Source organism: Lygodium microphyllum, chromosome 23 (assembly GCF_053477565.2).
Source record: "Lygodium microphyllum isolate KBCC chromosome 23, Lygodium_microphyllum_v1.1.10, whole genome shotgun sequence".
Taxonomy (NCBI): Eukaryota; Viridiplantae; Streptophyta; class Polypodiopsida; order Schizaeales; family Lygodiaceae; genus Lygodium; species Lygodium microphyllum.
In genome coordinates, this window is record NC_141157.1 from 127,780,521 (window position 1) to 127,798,565 (window position 18,045).

Here is an 18,045-nt window from a genome sequence, read left to right on the forward strand (position 1 = left end):
CTTTCAAGGGAAGACTTGGCGTTTGGACCCCTATGTTTTCTGGGAGAAGCTCCGAGAGTGACACCTCTAGATTTGGGAGGGCAGACCACTTGATGAGCTGGAGTGGGATCCAAGAGAGTGGCTATGGCCGGCCACTGCGGTCGCCAAGAAGCCACCGAGGTTCTTGGAGTATACAGCTAGGATTGACAAACACGTGCTGATGTATGAGGACATGGACTGAGTGCCGTCGCGTAGTAGGTACTGGGCGGAGAACAGCATCATGGATGCTTTCCGATGGACTTTTTGGCACCGCCTATGGGATAGTTGGAGGTCGAGGAGGGTATTGTAGGGAGTTGGTAAGCCCAAATGCAGAAGGATGGAGGATGTAAACACTGCACACAGTAGTTTCTGGAAACTCCAAAGCACTGCCTTTGGTCATGTGAGGTAGCGCAACTAGTGTGGAGAGGAGCATGCCGCATCCTCCGCTGCATAGCACCCAGCCTTGGATGTATCTCATGGAGAGCTTTTTGCTGGCAAGCAGGCAGTCAGCCAAGGTCGTCACCTTCTATATGAGGCTGGGATGCAGGACACAATCTTTCTTATTGAGGCTAGGTCGTGCACAGTAATCGGTTGGAGGCTCTACCCATCCGCCAAGTACTAGAGCCCACAGCAGACCGCTTTGAGATATGGGAGATCATTGGGAGTCTTACTGGATGGCATATCTGGAAGGCGCTGTGTTAGGAGGTTTTTGGCAGGGAGAGACTTTCAGTACAGTCGACTTTAGCAGAGCTCTGGACCTCCATCATCCACTCCCTCCGCAGTCGATGGGACCAAGTACAGGGCGAGTCTCGAGCTCAGCAGGAGCTTTGATTTCATTTCATGCGCACTTGGGGCAGCCAGGACCTGTTTTTCGTGATACAGGCAGGCAGCACCAGATGGCGATACAGCCCCCCTCCATGGCTTCTTGTCCCCATCTCCCCTAGACCGCCCTGAGAGGCTTGTATACTTGATATATTTGTGACTCTGATCAGCTCCAACTAGTCAGTTGAGCATGAGCACTTCCTTGTACTCAAGTTTTTTCTAAAGTAATATAATTAGCCACACTTTATTTGTAAAAAGAAAAAAGACCTCAACTTCCTAGGATCTTGTGTTACAGGTTTGAGGGGTATGTTCTACATGCAAGACAACTCTACACCATGGTGTCTCATGTGTTAGCAAACATGTCATTCATTGTCTTTTTATGTGTATATCTTCTACTTTTGAGCCTTATCTAAGTAAGATAATGACATAAAAGCCCTGCCATTGTCATGGTCTATTAGTCATTCTTTTGTGTCAATCTTCTCTATTTCAAGCACATTAGGTGGAGATTAGGGTTTCTTCTCCATTTCATCCACTAGTGGTTCATTTAACATATTCACATTGCACATGATCACCTAGTGGATTGCATTTGTGGCTTATACCATACGACCAACTAGGCGGCCATTTTTAACACTTCGCGTCATATTGGCCTATTCTTGGTCTTATGCCTAGGCAAAGTAAATTGATTATCTTAATCAAGGAAATTCCATACCTCAAGGATACAATTTGTTACATTCCACTCAGCCAAATCGGTTCTTTGCCATAGGATTAAGCAATCCCATCAAGCCATTTATCCTGTATGTTTTATCAATCAGAAGAACTACCCAAGAGAGAGGAACATGGGAGTCAGTTTGCTCACTCCAATCGCTTCGACTTTGTTTCCTCAGGATATTGCTAAGGACAACAATCGTTCGTAAGGGGGGAGGGATGCTCCTAGCATTGGCCACTAGTAACCTTGTCATAAGAATGACAAATCAGCTTAATGATTTAGTTAAAATTAACTCTAACTTTGGTACCTCTAGCTCTTTGCACAATGACCATTGCACTAGCAATGAAAGATTTACACCATCGCATGCAATGGACAAGTGTATAAGCTATGTGGCACAAGGACAAGGCAAAAGGAACAAGGTGCAATGTAAAACTTTTATTAAATTGAAAGTTTACACCTTAGAATTGAGTTACATTGAAAATTTCGACCAATGAGCAGCTCACTCACGGAACTTAAGTGATAAAGTAGGCCTTGACTTAAGTTTGGTCCAATGAGCAGCTCACTTATGATTAATGATTAAATCATTAACTATCCCTTATTCAAAAATGTGATTTGAGCAATGAATTATTCATTTGGAAACTTGATCTTGGCTATTTGGCGCTCTCTTTCTCTCTCATTTCTTAAGCTACAACAACAAAAGGAGATTATGCTTGCTAATATTTCACGATGAATACTAAGAGGAAGAGTGTTTTGCAATGTCATGAGGACATGTATTTTTGAAACCTTACTTAACATGTGGATTAATTTTTAATCACATAGTAAGTAAATGTTGCACATGTGAGGTGTAACTAGGGTTAGAGTAAATTTATGAGCCTGGGACCCGAGAAAATCACTAGATGTCAAAGGCAAAAGTTGCTATAAGTTATATCGCACAAGTACTTGGTGGTATCTAGCGCCAATTGTTGGCCTAGGTCATTCATTTGGTCATAAGTGTCAATTGGTGACACTAGAGAAGTGGCGTTTAATGGTACCTACATACTTTGTGGTATCTAGTGTCAGTTGTTGGCCTAGGTCATTCATTTGGCCATAAGTGTCAGTTGGTGACACTAGAGAAGTGGTGTTTGATAATACCTAACGCCAACCTGATGGCCAAAGATGGCATAGAGACACTCGGGAATGGAAGTTGCCTAGCCAATTTTAATTATTGGCCAGTCATTATTTTTCAAGGCACCGAAATGATTATTAGATTAATTTTCAGTCTTTAACAACCATTCCCACATGTTGAACAGTGGGATCAGAATTCGGTTTTGCTTTCATGCTGTGCAAGTATTGTTTTATAACATATCCGATTTGGGTTTTACTGTTTACAACCAATCAATGGCTAGGGTTTGTAGAAATCGGTCATTTTGGGTATGGAATTGCTTGCTAAAGATATTCCAACCAAAACCCCGAATTCACCCTTTGTTTTGGGTCACCAAATCATTGAAGATTCGGAGCAAACATTAGGGAAAATGTATTTAGACATGCAATCTGATTTTTCAACCAAAACCCCTCATTTGCCCCTTGTTTTGGATTGCCAATCTTTGAAAATTCATGGTAAACACTAGGGAAAATGTATTCAGACATGCAATCTGATTTTCCAGCCACTGAAAGCATTAAATTTAGCATCCAATCTCAAGGCAAATGCATGCCAAAGATTAGGGTTTATGGACAGCAAGTTCACAAGTCTAAGTTAACTTCAATTTGAGAGTGAATTGAAGGTGCATTGGTTAGGGCAAAGCTCTAATATTATTGGACAATCATAGCTGAGGCCTCATTCAACGAATCAGATTAGTCTGGACTCAGATTCGTTTGAATTTCTCATCGATTGCAGTGTGGCAGCAATGTGAGACCATGGATGCAATTTTCAATGTCATGTTGGTCACTCAATGCAATTGGAGGAAATTTGATCCATTGAAGATGTTGGTCACTCAAATTTGGAGTGATTACATCTCTATATGCTTGAAGGCACACTAGTTTGAGTGTGTGATTGGGACAGATTCAAACCTCGTTGGTCAAAGTTAATGAGAGCAACTAAGGATATGGCAATTGGAGGAAATTTGATCCATTGAAGATGTGAGTGTGCAACAGAAAGAGGAAAGTGAACACGGAGAGAAGGAGACAAAGAAAACGCAAGAGAGAGAAGGAAAAATGTGACTGCAATGGCTGAAGATACAAGGCTGCAACAATTAGCCCCAACATTCAGCTCTACACGCCATTGTGGATGCTAGATAGTAGCAAGGGGATGAGAGAATGAGGAGGACTAGCTGATCATGAAGGATCAATGATGGATAATGGATAATGAGAGTGGGAGGGCACGCCGCCTATATATAGGCAAAAAAGAGGGAAAACCCTAGATGTAGCCAAACCCCTAAAAAATAGCCAAAAGTACACAAAAAGAAATGCACTAATGTGCCCTCCATCTAAAGTGTCTAAAACACATAAACTAACAGATAGAGATAATGTCACAGCTCCTAATGTCCCTATCTGACTTAGACTAAGGCTCACAAGCAGGAGATGACCACACCAAACACACAACTGCTAACACCCCCTCTCAGATCCTGGATGTGGCGTAAGACCAATGGAGATGTGGAGCCGAGGATAACAGGAAGAGTGCCAATGCTGATGAAGTCCATCGATGAAGAAAGCCAGCCAAGGAGCAAGACTCCCCTCCATAGAAAAATCCGATCAAATGGAAGGCCACCAAAAGGCAAAGGAAACAGAGAGGCCTCAAACAAATCACTCCTGAAAACTCCAGTCAAGGATGGGTGAGCCAAGCCTCAAACGCAACTATGAGACAATAGTGAGAAACTATCGAAGGTGCCATAAGCTGCATAGAAACAACAGGGACCAAGGACCAAGCGGCAAGAAATGGTGGCTTGATGACGAAGAAAAGGGGTAGCTATATAAAAGAAAGGCCCAAAGTAGACTCGAAACCCTGAAGAAACTCCTCACAATCCTGGGAAGCCCCCTCTAAAACACAAAGGGCCAAGAAACCCACATCCACATCACCAATATCGTCTCCCTCTAAAAGAGACCGAAGGTACAAGGGAACCACTAGAGGAGATGATGGAGGATGGGATGGAACCTATGGGAGAAATGGTACACAACCAGGAACGGGTTCGGCTATAGAAATCATTTGCCTTGGAGGGGCCTGCACAAGGAAAGGGGAATGGAGCATAAATAGCCCACTCTCCGGCAAACCTATCACAAAACTGGCTCCTATAGAAGAATCCCCAACAAAGATGGCTGGCTCAAGGAAGACAACGCGGGTCCACACTCTAGGAAGGCCATAAATTGAGAGGCGAGGGAAGCCCCAAGTCAGGTAAATGTAGGGCCTCAAAAATGGAGCTCGATGGATGGTCAGACGATAGAGGCAAGGCGCCAACACCACTAATACGCCCAAGTCAAGTAAATGTAGGGCCTCAGAAATGGAGCTCGATGGACAGTCAGACAATAGAGGCAAGGTGCCAACACCACTAATAAGCACCGAAGAAATGTCACCAACAATGACGATACCCTTTGACAAACGGAGATCTTGTAATATATCACCTCGGGGAGTCGTATGACTCAACGCACTATTGTCAATGAGCCAAGGCTACTCAGAAGACGAGACAGTCATAGAAGGCTCCTCCACCTGATAAATGTGTAGAAATACGAACTCGGTGGTAATAGCCGGTGACAAAGTAGAGGTAAATGAAGGCTCCGTTGTAGATCCACCCTTCGCTCCCGGACAAAGGTGAGGGTATATCCTCGAGCACTGCCCCTCAAGGTGTGAAGTCTTCCCACAATGAGGATACGTGGGATATCCTTTACACTTCCCCACAAAATTTGTATCAAAGTCAAAAGATGACTCCAACTTCCTCTTCCCTCACTTCTACTTGGCTTGTCCTATACCTATAGAGAAAGTCACATAAGCATGGCCATTTGCACAGACTCCGCAAGAATCTCGCTCTTTGTGACGTGCATCTTGCTCAAGCACCAATGGAACTAGCTCCTCCCAAGTGAAAGTCTCCCGGCTACGAGAAGTGAGAAGACTGGTGTAGAACACATCATATGTCGGTGATAGAAGATGTGAGAGAAGTGTCACAGCTAGGTCCTCCAAAGAAATGTTTGTACCAAGGAATGAAAGCTCATCCCGAATCTCCTCCATCCTGTCAATGTGATCCCTCATCGTAGGGAATCTGCGAGACAGAGAGATGTCGTAGCTTCAACTCAAGAGATAAGCGATGCCCAAATTTTATGGATCTAGAAGAGAGATGCCAATCTCCTCCAAATCCCTACAACAGTGCAGATACGTCTAACATGCACGAGCACAGAATCTCTACAACTCAATAAGAGAAAAGAGTGGGCTCTAGCATTCAACCGCCGATCCCATAAAGCTACCAAATCCGCAGTGACACCATCATGAGGATCCATGGTAGGTCGAGATATAGGGATAGTAACAAAATCCCAAAGGTCATAGTCGTCGAGTAGACACTCCATCCGGCTCGACCATAGAGGGGCAGGCTTTTCCAAGCAGTCAGTCCCTTTCTCAGCTGGGCGCAACCTATTGTGTGCTAGGCAGTCTGTTTACAAGCAATCAAAGTCTGCATTTTCTATCACAGGGTTGTCTTCTTCCGCCTACCGACACCTCCACATACTGGACAATCGAACTATCTCCATTTTTCTGCTGTGATTCTTATTGGGCACTCTCTCTTTGTTGCCAAGTGGCCTCTTTCTTGGTTGGACAATAGGTTTTTGACCTGTCCCTTCAGCTCGGCATCAAGTCATCCATCCAACCTCAGATACTCCCCGTCTCCATCAGTCTTTTTTGATTTACGTGTTGACAGACCTCATACAACTGGACGACGTCCCAGTTGTAGCGTCTTCTTTGTTTTCTTACAGGTACTTTATTGAAGGACATCTATGACAGACGTATGCTATGGGGGATGGTGTGGTTTGGGATCTTTCAAGCCGACCACCATACTATCACTCATTCCCATTATATTCTTCTGGGGTTTCTAGTCCCAATCGGCATTGATGGCATCTCTTGAGTAGGTGCTTGTCCTACCCTCTCTCTCTGCATCTGACAAGCTGGATGGGACGAACTATCCTCTATGGTCGTGCCGGATGCAGATAAGGCCACCCAGACTTGTAACAGGTTAGCCAATGTGGTAGACTGTGTTGGAAGAGAGGGAGAGAGACAGAGTGGACTGGAAGATGAGCCTCAGCTCATTGTTGTTCTTCTTCCATTATTCTTCCATCATACTAACTGAAAGAGACTTACACACATAGGTATGACTAACCAAGACTAACTGTGGTTAAGTCACTGACTACACCGACTTATTGAATGTCACACACGTGTACAACTGTATCCAGCTAATGTCGGTCACACACATAAAGATAGACTGATTGAAGAGTAAGGGGAGCTTGATATTCTAACACTCCCCCTCAAGCTCAAACCGTCTGATAAACTCCAAGTAGCTGTCTAAAGTATATTAACTTTTCTTTACCAAGAGACTTGGTAAATATGTCTGCTACCCTGGTCTTCAATCTTCACATGAATCAAATCAATCTACCCTGTAAGAACCATTTCTCTGATGAAATGGTAGTGAATCTCAATATGTTTGGACCTAGCACAGTAGACAAAATTACTAACCAACATAACACTAGTGAGGTTATGACAATGCAATCTCGCTCTGCTTTCCAGCTCTATTCCCAAGTCTTTCAGTAGTATCATTAACCAAAATGCTGCGCAAGCCGCTAAGGCAGCTCCTCTGTACTCAGCTTCTGTACTAGACAATGCAACAGTAGGCTGTTTCTTACTCTGCCAACTAATCATACTGTTGCCCAATCCAAATGCATAACCACTGGTTGACCTCCTGTCATAGGCACAACCAGCCCAATTAGCATCAGTAAACCCTATCAAGTCGAGGGATTTTCCATATGCATAAAACAGCCCATAATCTATAGTACCCTTTACGTATCTCATGTTCCTCTTGACTGTATCTTAATGTGGTTTACGAGGCTTCTACATGAACTAACTAATCAGCCCCACTGCATAACATAAGTCACGACGGGTAATAGTCAAGTATATCAAGCTGCCCACCATCTGTCGATACATGGTCGCATTCTCTATGTCATTCCCAAAATCAATCTGCAGCTTGACATTCTGATCAAGAGGTGTCTCCATAGGCTTGCATTCAGACATACCATACTTCTATAACATGTCATGAGCATATTGCTTCTGTAGCAGCCATATACCTTGAGACGTAGAGACTACCTCAATCCCAAGAAAATACTTAGTTCACCAAGGTCTTTGACTCTAAATTCAGCCTGTAAACATGATTTAATTTCAGCAATGCCCTCTTCATCATCTCCAGTGATGATAAAATCATCTACATAAACCACCACATCTCCATAATCTGTCTTCTTCGTGAACAAACTGTGATCTGCATCACCCAATCTAAATCCATGTTGCTGTAAATAATTGTTGATCTGAGCATTCCATGCTCTAGGTGCCTGTTTCGGTCCATATAAAGCCTTTTTCAACTTACATACATGTGTAGAAAAGTCCGGGTGAACATAGCCTTCAGGCTACTCCATATACTTCCTCAACCAAATCACCGTTCAAGAAAGCATTCTTGACATCCATTTGCCATAATTTCCAGCCTTTGCATGCTACCAAAGCAATGACAGTTTTGACTGTTGCCATTTTAGCCACCGGACTGAAAGTCTCCTCATAGTCAAGGCCATACTGTTGCGCATACCCTTTTGCAACCAGCTTGGCCTTATAGCCTTCTAACGAACCATCTGACTTGCACTTAACCTTGTACACCCATTTGCAGTCAATGGGGACTTTGCCTTCAGGCAACTCAACCAATTTCCATGTCTCATTTTCAGCCAGGGCTGCATACTCCTCATCCATGGTATCACAGTTATCATCTGTAATTGCATCATCAAACATTATAGGTTCTTTGTAACCTGTCACACTAGCCATATATGCATAATGGCGGGCTGAATAACCAATGTATGTAAACCTATCAACTGGTTTTCTGACTCTCTCACATCTCTATAACTATGGCTCACTCTGAGCTTGTTTCTCATGAGGCGGTACATAATGACTCTACCTTGCTCCAGGCGTCATAATAGATGGAATGTCCAACTCACTATCCAAACTGTCGTTGTTGGATGACTCATAGCCTACTGTAAGTGGACCTGTCACATCCTCGAGCATCTTTTCTTTTCCCTTATCCAATCTCCCCTCACTAACATATCCGTGTCAGTGGATGTAGGAGTACGACTCCGCAAGCGTCCTGACCAAGGACTTACTGTCGGTGACCCATCACCTATAGGGCCACTCATAGATGTACTCACTGTAGGTGTATTTTCAGCATTACTAGTGCTGATTGATCCATCAGTAGCCACTGCAGGATTACCATACCACAATGCCAGCTCATCAAAAACAACATCTCTGCTAATCAATGTCTCATGTGTAGACGGTACATAACACTTGTAAGCTTTCCGGTCTTGTGCATAACCAAGGAACACACTCTTGACAGCTTTAGGATCCAATTTCTTCCTCTTTTCATCAGGAACATGCACATATGCAATGCTGTCGAATACCTTGAAGTGTGAAATGTCAGGCTTATGACCATACAACCTCTTATATGGAGCTACATCACGAATCCCTGCTGTAGGAGTTCCATTCAGCACATAAACAGCAGTCACTACTGCTTCAGCCCAATAACCATTTGGCAAACTCTTCTCATTCAGCATAGCTCTTGTTGATTCCATCAATACTCTATTTTTCCTTTCCGCTACACCATTTTGCTACGGTGTATAACTGCAAGTTAACTATCTTCTGATCCCATGTTTAGCAAGGTACCTATCAAAGTAATTAGAGACATTCTCCACCTCCATCTGGTCTAAGACATGAAATTTTACAACTCAACTCATTTTCAGTATGCTTCTTGAAGTCCTTGAATGCATCAAGCATATCATCTTTATGTTTCAGTATGTAAAGCCAGGTATATCTTTACCAAGTTCATTCAATGTCAAGTCCATTCAATGTCACTGCAATCATATCATCCTCAAACACTGAAGATCCAATGATAGCAAGCTCATCCGCTATGTTCTTGATCTTTGTAGTGTAGACCTGAATGCTGCTGTCATTCCTAAACATATTATTGAACTGTTGCTTCAGTTGAATCTTTCTTACATATGCTACATTTCCATAATTCTTCATGAGTATGTCCCATGCATCCTTTGGAGTAATCTGTATAACCATAGCATCTGATATACATAAGAAAAACCAATGTAACACCTTACATGCTCTCTCAGTCCAGACTCCATAGCTTATGAGCCCTTTTCTAATCATTTGTCAGATTTCTTTCATGCATTTCAGGTTCAACCTCATCACCTGTACATAAGTCCCAATAACCTCTGCCAACCAAAAAATTCTTCATACGAAACTTCCATAAAGCAAATTTTTTTGTTGTTCAACTTTTCTCCCACAATTTGAGTAATATTGTCAGTACCTTGAGCATTTGCCTCGTATTACCAAAACTGAAACTCCTATACCCTAAAAGACTTGCCTACATTCACGCAATGTAGAGACATTGGAACATACTTGATAGAAGTGATCTAGGGTTTTTCCTAAGAATCTCTCGCTAAAAAGATGAGTTTTGGAACCCTAGGACCGACAATGTCGGCCTAATGCAATCAGGAACGAATTGTTATATCTAATCATGATACCGTAATTAGAAGACACCGTTGATGGGTAGAATAATCCCATAGTTTGATGCGATACTTGTGCAACAAGTTGCAGAGTCGCATGATCTTGTGATTTGATCACAAGGGAATGGCCAATTCCTCAGGACCAGTTTCCTACTATTCATGACAGTTTCTTGCAATTCGGGACAGTTTTCTTGACAACCTGCTTGCTGTAAACTGTATTCCAACAATGAAAAAACACAGTCAACTGAGCATAAACCAAGCTCAAATCCGTTCAAAACATTCTATGGTAGTGGCAAAACATCCCAGCAACAAACTATGTCCATACAAGTATCAATATTTGTACTCTATGCAAGTAGCAGTACCAAATACACCCAATCCACTACTATAACCAGCAATGTTTTCTCTTTTAAAACAAGAATATTCAAACCTCAAAACAGCCCCAAAATATCTCATTCAATTGCCACTCTATACAAGAGTTGATACATGTCCAGCCGGCCAAAATATATTGCATGTATGTCAAGTTAAGATGATAGATATCCTTCTTGTAGACAATAACCAGTCAATATCCTGGTATAACCAGCAACAAATCAGTCCAAACTTTAGACTTTCAACACTCACAATATCCCAAAAAGCATCTACCACTTAAGTAGTATGATCCAAGAATTTGTCAGTAGCAAATAAGCATCACAGATACATCAACCTTGTAGGTATATTGTTTCCAAATTCAGGACAGCAACCAGTTCACTGTTTCCAGTCTGCAAATAAGCTCCAAAACTGAGCATTTAACACTCCAATATCATGCTCAAATGCATGATAATAAGGGCATATGCATTGTTAGGATGAAAGCCACCAGTGCCCTCGAATCACCTACTGTTTATTGCAGTAAACAGCCAATCTGAACATGTCTATGCTGAATATCTCAAAATCTGTGAGGAATTAGAAAAAACTTTCTTCTGCAAAGTTGTAGACCACGTCGAAACAGTCAGGATGTAAGGCCGTTTCTCCAAAAACCATTTTTGTAGCAAAATATAGCTTCTACAAAAAAAAGGGCTGCAGGCAAAGTCTCCTTTTATGCCGTTTTCTTCAAATTTGATGTCTTGATGTCAAATGGCCACTGCCAAGCCTTCCATGTTCAAGCGTTCAAGCTCCGATACCATGTTGGAAGAGAGGGAGAGAGACAGAGTGGAGCGGAAGATGAGCCTCAGATCATTGTTGTTCTTCTTTCATTATTCTTCCATCATACTAACTGAAAGAGACTTACACACATAGGTATGACTAACCAAGACTAACTGTGGTTAAGTCACTGACTACACCGACTTATTGAATGTCACACACGTGTACAGCTGTATCCAGCTAATATCGGTCACACACATAAAGATAGACTAACTGAAGAGTAACGGGAGCTTGATATTCTAACAAACTGCCCAAAAGCCAAAAACGCAAAGCTGAGGCTGGTAACCTGCAGCAAACGCAGGTCAAAACCTGCAAACATAGTAATAAACTGCCACCCAGGTTGCAATCTGTCTCCCAGCTGTAAAACACAAGGTTGCTAGTGTTGATGCCTGAAAAACATGCTGCCCAGGACAAAGAAGAATAGCCAGTTGTCAAATGCACGTGTTGACACATGTTGTCTGCCTGAGAATGAACCGCTTGCACTTGAGATGAGTGTTGGACACTAGGGCTGCCTGGAACAGTGCTTCTCTTCAAGATCTCTGGCTCCCATGCATGGCTCTAATACCATGTGAGAGTGTGCAATGGAGGAAAGTGAACATGGAGACAAGGAGACAAAGAGAATGTAGGAGAGAGAAGGAACAATGTGATTGCAATGGCTGAAAGCACAAGGCTACAACAATTATCCCCAACATGCAGCTCTACGCATCAATGCGGGCACCAGAAGATAGCAAGGGGATGAGAGAATGAGGAGGGTTGGCTGATCATGAAGGATCAATGATGGATAATGGATAACGAGAGTGGGAGGGCACGCCGCCTATACATAGGCAAAAAAGAGGGAAAACCCTAAATGTGGTTAAACCCCTAAAAAATAGCCAAAAGTGCAAAAAAAGAAATGCACTAATGTGCCCTGCATCTAAAGTGTCTAAAACACATAAACTGATAGACAAAGACAGTGTCAGAGCTCCTATTGTCCCCGTCTGACTCAGACTAAGGCTCACAGGCAGTAGATGACCACACCAGACACACGACTACCAACAAAAGAGCCAAGCACTTGAGGAATCATTACCAAAGAGGGTGATGGTCTATGATAGTTGTATTGATCGCACAAGCAAGCCTCAAGTGGTTTGTGTAAAGGCTCTTCTTCAATATTGTCACAACATAACATAAAAAGAATTTGTATCCTTTCTATTAATTTACACATTTAATCATTTATTGAATTTGTTTTCTTTGCACTTGACAAACATATTGAAAAGTGCATTAGAGCTGGCCACTCATGAGTGGTCACAAGTTATGGTGGGCCCACACAGTGGGTTATAAGAGAGAGAGTACACACTTCCACCTATATGACCCGATTGGGTGCCTATGACCAGAGCATATATTTTGGCAGTGACTCCAAAAAGATGTAGCCAATCCCTTTTCTTCAAGGACCACTTGCATCATTCACTTCCGCAATGCATAGTTGTGCATAATGAAACTCTTAAGTCTAGTGGCAGTGTGGTGTGTCTTCCGATTTTAGTGTGACCTCTATTAGTGTGATGTGCAGGAGGAGATGAATCATGGGTATATACAAAGAGACATACACCTAGTCAACAGTAGCCAAAGATTGCATTGCAGCTTGATCATCAGTTGATTTCCATTGTGACTTATGTATCTTCTTGCCAAACGGCAAGCCAAGAACTCAAATCAATGTTGTTGATTTTTCCTTTTCGCTCTTTGCAAAGAGAGGTGTTTGTAAGGAAAATCAACAATCTTGTTTTTTTTTGTGTGTGTGAATTCTCTAGCTGTAATGTAAGCTTTAATTCCTGATGTGACTAATCTTAAGTATCTGTGATGTCCTCTCGCAATGGGGTCACTGCCACAAAAAAAGGCATTGCACTATGCAAGGGCACCTTCTACCCTTCACACATTGCATTTCTGAGCCCAGCCATGTGTGAATACCCTCATGTCATGTTAAAATGCAACTTGTGGCTTAAGTGGTACTTTAAATTGATCCATGGCAGCACCTATATTACCAATTCAAGACATGATATGTCATCCAGTACCTACAGTGAGAAACATCTTGAGTGGTGCATCAAAAATTGCATCAACTTCTGCAGCATTTGGAAGAGGCTTGAACTTGCTCCTCTCTGACAGCACAGCAACCACAGGAGCGACTCTCAAACGATTCTGTTACAATTTAATAAAAAATGTAACAAGTCACTGTAGGCTCTCCAAAAAGTGAGCTTGTTATCAGACATTAAGTTTAGAAAACACCTCTGAGACAAATGGTTCAAGAATGGTAAGAAGTTTCACAAGTGAAGGATCCAATCCAATTTCTTCCTTTGCTTCCCTAAGGGCAGTTGCAGCATCATCAGCATCTTCTTTGTCCCTTTTGCCTCCTGGTAGTGCAACTTGACCTGCAAGATTATAAGCTCAGGCCTCCCTCTAAAGAAAGTTAAATCCAGCTGTTGCTTGATTCAAAATGCATCAAAAACACATACACTCGCTTTTTATCAGGTTTAAAAGTTATAAATTGTTTCAAAGTGACCAGAGAGGAGGTTTTTGGATGCAGGGAAGACCCCTTTTCACCAGGAAAGCCTCTCTTGTCCAGCTTTCGTGTTGAAAACTGTGTCCCAATCATGGAAGCTCTTTAACCCAGCTTGTTAATGGTTCTTCAGTCCCACCTGTCAAATGATCTACAATACCACATCTTTTCATCTATTTATCATACATCTATTGTATTTACTCAGGTCTGATCCAATATTCGGTTGGTGTAGTGTGATCAGTCCAGTCTAGTCCTACTTACAGGGCAGTAGTCAGGCACATAGTTAGTTCAGTCAATCAGACTTATAGCCACCTGTCTGGCCTTTGTTTTAGTCACCAGCATGCACACAGCCCAAGACAGATCCATCTTCAGCAGTTCCAGTAGGCATGCAGGGTCCAGACAAAGACAATTGCATTGAAGACTGTTCACAGTTCCACTCATTGCAGGTGCCGAGTCACCTGCATTTTGGCTGATCTCAGCACCCACACATTGCTCAGGAGTCACAAATCCCAGAAATACTGCATGCATTTTTGTCCTTTGCTGCAACAGCAGCCTCCAGCTGTTCCTTTGAGTTTTCAGTTCTGGTCATGCCTGTGACTGCCATGTGCGCCCCAATTTTTGCTGGCAGTTAGTGATACCATTCATCCTTTGCGATCGGTTTCCTCTCCCCAAGTATCCCACCTAGTAGACCATCTTCTATTGGTGCTTGATCACTTCAACCAGCTCAATCTGTCTGGCAGAGTAGGAGCATTAGATCATCTTCAGCACATCCTGATTACAGTTCACAGCTGCAGCACAATTCCTTTCCTTAAACCCTTTGTCAATGGAGGACCCAGTTGATGGCACTGGCAGACAGCAGTAAAGTCTCCTACAAAGGAGGCAATTACAAGCTCAGAGGGATTCACGGGATTCACAAGGACAACAGCTAGCGCTGGACATGTTACAGGACTATTAGTGGTATTTGATGTACATGTCATGGATTGGGCACCTCTGTTAGTGGGCTTCCTGGATGGACACATTTCTTAGGCTGGGCGGCTCATTTATTGAGCCACAAGCCTGCTTTTATAATCAACTGCTGTCCTAGAGGACCACTGCCCTGCAAGCACCACTTCCACTGATAGTTATGTATAGCTGCCTCCTCCATCTGATCATCTTGGCATCGTCTTGCATCTGTGGAGAAAGGAACTGGGCATGCTAGAGAGGGCCACTAAGAGCTATGCCCCTTGAACTTGTACTTTGTTTTCATGTCACATATGGATTCCATTGCTCATTCTTGAGCATCTTGGAGTTCTCTGTTCTTGCGTTCAGGGTTCTTTCTTTCCTTTATTTCAAATGTTTCTGTGTTCATGCTTTCACTTCCATTGCACACTCTAACAAGGTATCAAACTTCTACAATCCTAGATTGTAGAGGTGGATTGTTTGCATTTTGTGCTATAGCAGGTTTTATGTGGCTGCTGTAGGAGATTTCGGAGAAGGGTGGCTTGCATTTTTGCCTTGCACTGCCTGCTCTCCACCTGGGCTGCCTGCTGGTTTGAGCACAACTGCATCACGTCAACTTTTCTTCTCTGTCTCAGCTGTGTCCTTTTGCTGGTTGGAGCTGTTGTCCCTGTGTTCTCTCTCTGCTCATCATCGTCTGCTGCTTGGCAGCCTGTTTCCTAGGTTGGGCAGACATTTCTAAGGCTGGCGACCTGTTTCCTACACTCAAACAGCCGCTAACATCCGCATTTTTGCTGACTGCACACGCATTTCACATTTCTATTTAGCATTTCGGGCTGAACTATTGTCGGCTGCTGCTCCTACCTCTCCTTCAACCTTCATTTTCCTTTTCTCAAATCTCCACTTTGTATTCTTACATCAGGTGCAGAGAGTGTACTATTGTGTTGGTTTTCATACTTGTACTAAACTCACTTCACTGTTGTTCCTATTCTTCACAATATTTTTGTCCTTGTAGTGCTCCTTGCCCTCAATGACCTCCACTGCCACCCTCTAGTTGGGACAAAGACAGCTTTGAAGAAGCAATCCTTGATTGGCACACGGATGATGCTAGGCATATGCAGTGCTTCTCTACTGCATCTCTAAAGAGGTCCTATGGGTGGTTAGCTCCTATGGGATGGCCTCAGAGGTGTGGACCAACCTCCTGCTCATGTATGAGGCAGAATCCATGTAGCCACTTCTTCTATGAAAATATCCAAGATTAGCTTCAGAACATGTCCACACCATTACCAAAGACACACTTGGTGTGCTATACAAGCTCCCTCCCGAGTATGATGGTGTGGCCAATGCATTGTGGGCTCATACTTCTAGCACACCAAACAGCTTTCAACATAGGACCTTCATGATGATTGAGGGGGAGTCTACTTTGAGACTGTAGGCGTTCTTCCTCTACTAGTGGCTACTCAATAGCACCTCTGCGTACAAAGAGAACAAGAAGAAGAAGGAGAAGTGCTACTTCTGCAAAGGATCTCCCACATACGTTCCACCTCCTCTGTATGCCTGCTTGTCAAAATGAGGTCACACAGATGATGATAAGGACGCACTCTTGACCATCCAATCGAAAGTAGAGATTGGGATCATGATCTAATCAGTGAAAGCCATTTGCAAGAAAGCAGTCAATCCATTGATACCGGACCCTTGGAGCTTGCTTCGGGTCATAGAGAGCCTTTTGCAAGCAATACACATAATCCTCCTTACTATGCACACTGAAACCTAGAGGTTGATCAACATAGATTTCCTCCTAAAAGATGTGTTTACGAGTGTGGACTTCATATCCATCTGATACATAGGCTAGGAATAGTGGACTGCAAGAGCTAGAATGGCCTAAATGGTGGGCATATGAACTGTCAAAGCAAAGACCTCCAAGTAGTCTAAACCTACCTTTTGTGCATAACCCTTGGTAACAAACCTTGCCTTATGCTTTTCCAAGGTGCCATCAGCCAAGCATTTGGTCTTGTAGACCCCCTTCACATGGATCACCTTCTACTTATCTGGATGTGGAACCAACTCCTAAGTCCAATTACACTCAATAGAATCAAGCTCATCTTGCATAGCATGACGCCAAGTATCCTATGTCAGAGCCTCTGCAAGAGTGGTAGGCTCTTTGTCTTCCAAGATATGAGTCACAAGGGCATAATTCACACAAAGCAAATCCCCTTGCCTCCGCTCCAATCTGGCTGAACAACATGGACCCTCGTGTTTGTGGAAAAAAAGTAGCTTCAAAATCCTGCATAAATTTCTAAAACCACCAAGGAATCACATAAGGCTGCTCATCCTAGGATCTATGGTGCACCACATCTGAAAGGGACTCCCTTGTTGAGAAACCCTTCACCCACGGTTTGCATTTTTGTGTTTCTGCGTTTTGCATTTAGGGTTTGCAGCCCCAAAAAGGGGCGCCATCCTAGTCTGACTATGCCTATTTATAGGCCACTCTCTCATTCATTCTTCACGGCTGATTTATTCAGTCCGTCACCTCTTCTCTCCAGCCTCTCCACTACCCTCACACCCCTTCAGGAGGACATTGCGGTTCGTGGTTCGTGGCTGTCTTCATCATCTTCCTTGTGCTACGACACCCTTATTCCCTTGTATCACATTCACTCCATGATTCAGATCATCATTCCATTCATCAGAGTTTCTTCTCTCTTCTCTTCTCTTCTCCATGTTTGCCGAGTTCACTCCGTGTTCCTCCCCGCCAACCCTACTGTCTCGCTGGTACGTCATCTTTTGACATGGTATCAGAGCTGGATCTGCTCACCTAACAACGAAGATCCTCCACTCCAGTGAAGGCAAAGACCGGTGGCGGGTTTGGCATCCACTTCTCTTCTTCTTCCGCTACATCAACATCTCGTTTTTGCAGATTTCAAGTGTTTCAGCTTGCTTCCCACACCCCGTTCGCGGAGGACATCTCAGTCGAAGCTGTCCATTATTGTCTCCATCAGTTGGCGCCTAATTTCCAGCCCTCTTCACGCAGTTTGGAGCTGATTTCAATCAGGCGACTGTTGTTCCTGTGCAGACTTACTGCCTTATAGCCTGCCACGTCATCACAGTC

At 43.3% G+C, this 18,045-nt stretch overlaps 1 protein-coding gene across 6 annotated transcripts in view; it reads right to left on the bottom strand.

Annotated features, from left to right (window-relative positions):
- The window catches only part of LOC148016730 (nudix hydrolase 11-like), a 64,447-nt gene that overhangs the window by 27,412 nt on the left and 18,990 nt on the right, over positions 1 to 18,045 (bottom strand). For 2 of the 6 annotated variants that reach the window (XM_087664186.1, XM_087664189.1), the window contains exons 2-3: positions 13,772 to 13,875; positions 13,526 to 13,645 (exon numbers count right to left, since the gene is read on the bottom strand). In XM_087664186.1, the coding sequence (XP_087520312.1) occupies positions 13,526 to 13,645; positions 13,772 to 13,875 (224 nt within the window). Of the gene's footprint in view, positions 1 to 13,525; positions 13,646 to 13,732; positions 13,876 to 18,045 lie in introns of all 6 variants that reach the window. The other 4 variants (XM_087664185.1, XM_087664187.1, XM_087664184.1 and 1 more) reach the window with 3 other exon arrangements.